At 43.7% G+C, this 1,732-nt stretch overlaps 1 protein-coding gene across 1 annotated transcript; it reads right to left on the bottom strand.

The window, feature by feature from the left end:
* Positions 1 to 13: 13 nt before the first annotated feature.
* Positions 14 to 1,690, bottom strand: LOC112139108 (uncharacterized protein K02A2.6-like). Its single transcript, XM_024261810.2, has 2 exons — positions 770 to 1,690; positions 14 to 606 (listed from the first exon to the last, which is right to left on the bottom strand). The coding sequence occupies exons 1-2, from the start codon at positions 1,615 to 1,617 to the stop codon at positions 246 to 248; spliced, it is 1,209 nt and encodes a 402-aa protein (XP_024117578.2). The 5' UTR covers positions 1,618 to 1,690; the 3' UTR covers positions 14 to 245.
* Between the last annotated feature and the right edge of the window lie 42 nt (positions 1,691 to 1,732).

Here is a 1,732-nt window from a genome sequence, read left to right as displayed (position 1 = left end):
ACAATAAACCTTGTTTCAAAACTTTATCTTAGATCGTACTACACATGAAAAATGAAACGTATTTTATCATATATACCATTTATACCATATAACTTTCATTTAGAATAATGAACATTTTGTTTACACAATTCTATCAAACAAGATTTTTTTTTTTTTTTTTTAAATGAACTTAAATGGATAGGGGTGGACTACCCTTCCATCAAACAACGTCGGGGATTATTCTGCCCCTTTTAGACGATGTTTGTTTATGTCACAAAGTCCTTAAGATGTGTTGGAGTCCTCTTTGCTCTTTGAGGTCGACTCTCTTTCTGCTTCGGTGCATCAGGCGTTGCTGTAGTAGGTTTAATCCCGTCATAAAGCAGAGAAGCGTCCTGTTCAGGTTCAATCCATAACTTCACGTGTGACACATGTCTCATCTTCTTTATGCCGTTCTTCTCCAGCCATACCGATGGACCTTTTCGGCTGATGACAGTGTATGGTTCAGGTTCAAATGGTGTTGACAGTTTGTTTTGCTTTTGCTGACGTAACAATACTCTGTCTCCTTGTTTCACTTGACTTTCTTTTGCTCTTCTGTGTCTGTCTGCATCTTCACGTCCCTTCTCCTTCCTCACAGCATCAGCCCTCCGAACAGCAACATCATCCTTTGTTGGAGTTTGTTGGAAACTCGTGAGCTCTGGAAGTTTGGTTCTGATTTGACGGTTGAACAATAACTCAGCTGGANTTCACGTGTGACACATGTCTCATCTTCTTTATGCCGTTCTTCTCCTTCCTCACAGCATCAGCCCTCCGAACAGCGACATCATCCTTTGTTGAATTTTGTTGGAAACATGTGAGTTCCGGAAGTTTGGTTCTGATTTGACGGTTGAACAATAACTCAGCTGGACTGCGGCCTGTGACACAATGAGGAGTGCTTCGGTAGGCCAAAAGAAAAACATCCAGCTCCGCCCTCCAATCCTTTCCTTCGGCATGAGCAGAACGTATAGCCTTACAAAGCGTTTTGTTCTGTCTCTCAACTTCTCCATTAGCTTGAGGCCAATATGGTGTGATGCGACGATGTGTGATTCCGTTCTCCTGTAAATACAGCTTGAATTCTTTTGAGATGAACGGAGTGCCGTTGTCTGTCACCACACTTTCTGGGAGACCGTGAGTCGCAAATAAATGTTTCAAAGGTTTGATTATGTTCATTGAAGTGGGGTTTTGAAGAATGTCAGCACTCACCCATCTGGAGTAGTAGTCTGTCACTACTAAGAGGTGGTGCCCTGATGGAAATGGTCCACACATGTCCATAGCAAGCATCTGCCATGGTTTCTCTGGGAGCTCCGTCCTAACAGTAGGGACATCTTGTGAAGTCGCACTGTTGATTTGACATGCATGACAGGATCTCACTAAGTCTTCCACTTCTCGATCAATCCCTGGCCACCAAACTTTGGTTCTCAGTCTTTGCTTTGTTTTTACTATGCCTTGATGGCCTTCATGAGCTAACATTAGCGTCTGTCGTCGTGCAGCTAGCGGCATCACAATTCGCGAACCTCTCAACACAATATTGCCCATGGTACAAAGTTCAGTTTTAACGGTTTGGTATGCATGGTCACATTTCCTCCAGTCACCACTTTTCATACAGCTGCGCACAACGTTCAGAGTAGGGTCTGCTGCTGAAAGTTCTTCTATCTGTTGTGGAGTGAACGCGTGTGGCACTGCGTGCTGAGTCACCCAGTATACATGATCCTCCATC

This window comes from Oryzias melastigma, unplaced genomic scaffold (genome assembly GCF_002922805.2).
Source record: "Oryzias melastigma strain HK-1 unplaced genomic scaffold, ASM292280v2 sc01441, whole genome shotgun sequence".
In the NCBI taxonomy this organism is placed as follows: Eukaryota; Metazoa; Chordata; class Actinopteri; order Beloniformes; family Adrianichthyidae; genus Oryzias; species Oryzias melastigma.
Note: the sequence above shows the minus strand (reverse complement) of the source record. Positions and strands in the feature narration are given on the sequence as shown.

Bases quoted from the DNA above. Each gene is read 5' to 3' on its own strand.
- LOC112139108 (XM_024261810.2), bottom strand. From the start codon at position 1,617: ATGAAAAGTGGTGACTGGAGGAAATGTGACCATGCATACCAAACCGTT. The intron at 607-769 runs GAAGGAGAAGAA...TGATGCTGTGAG, and splicing joins CGGAGGGCTGATGCTGTGAG to GAAGGAGAAGGGACGTGAAG.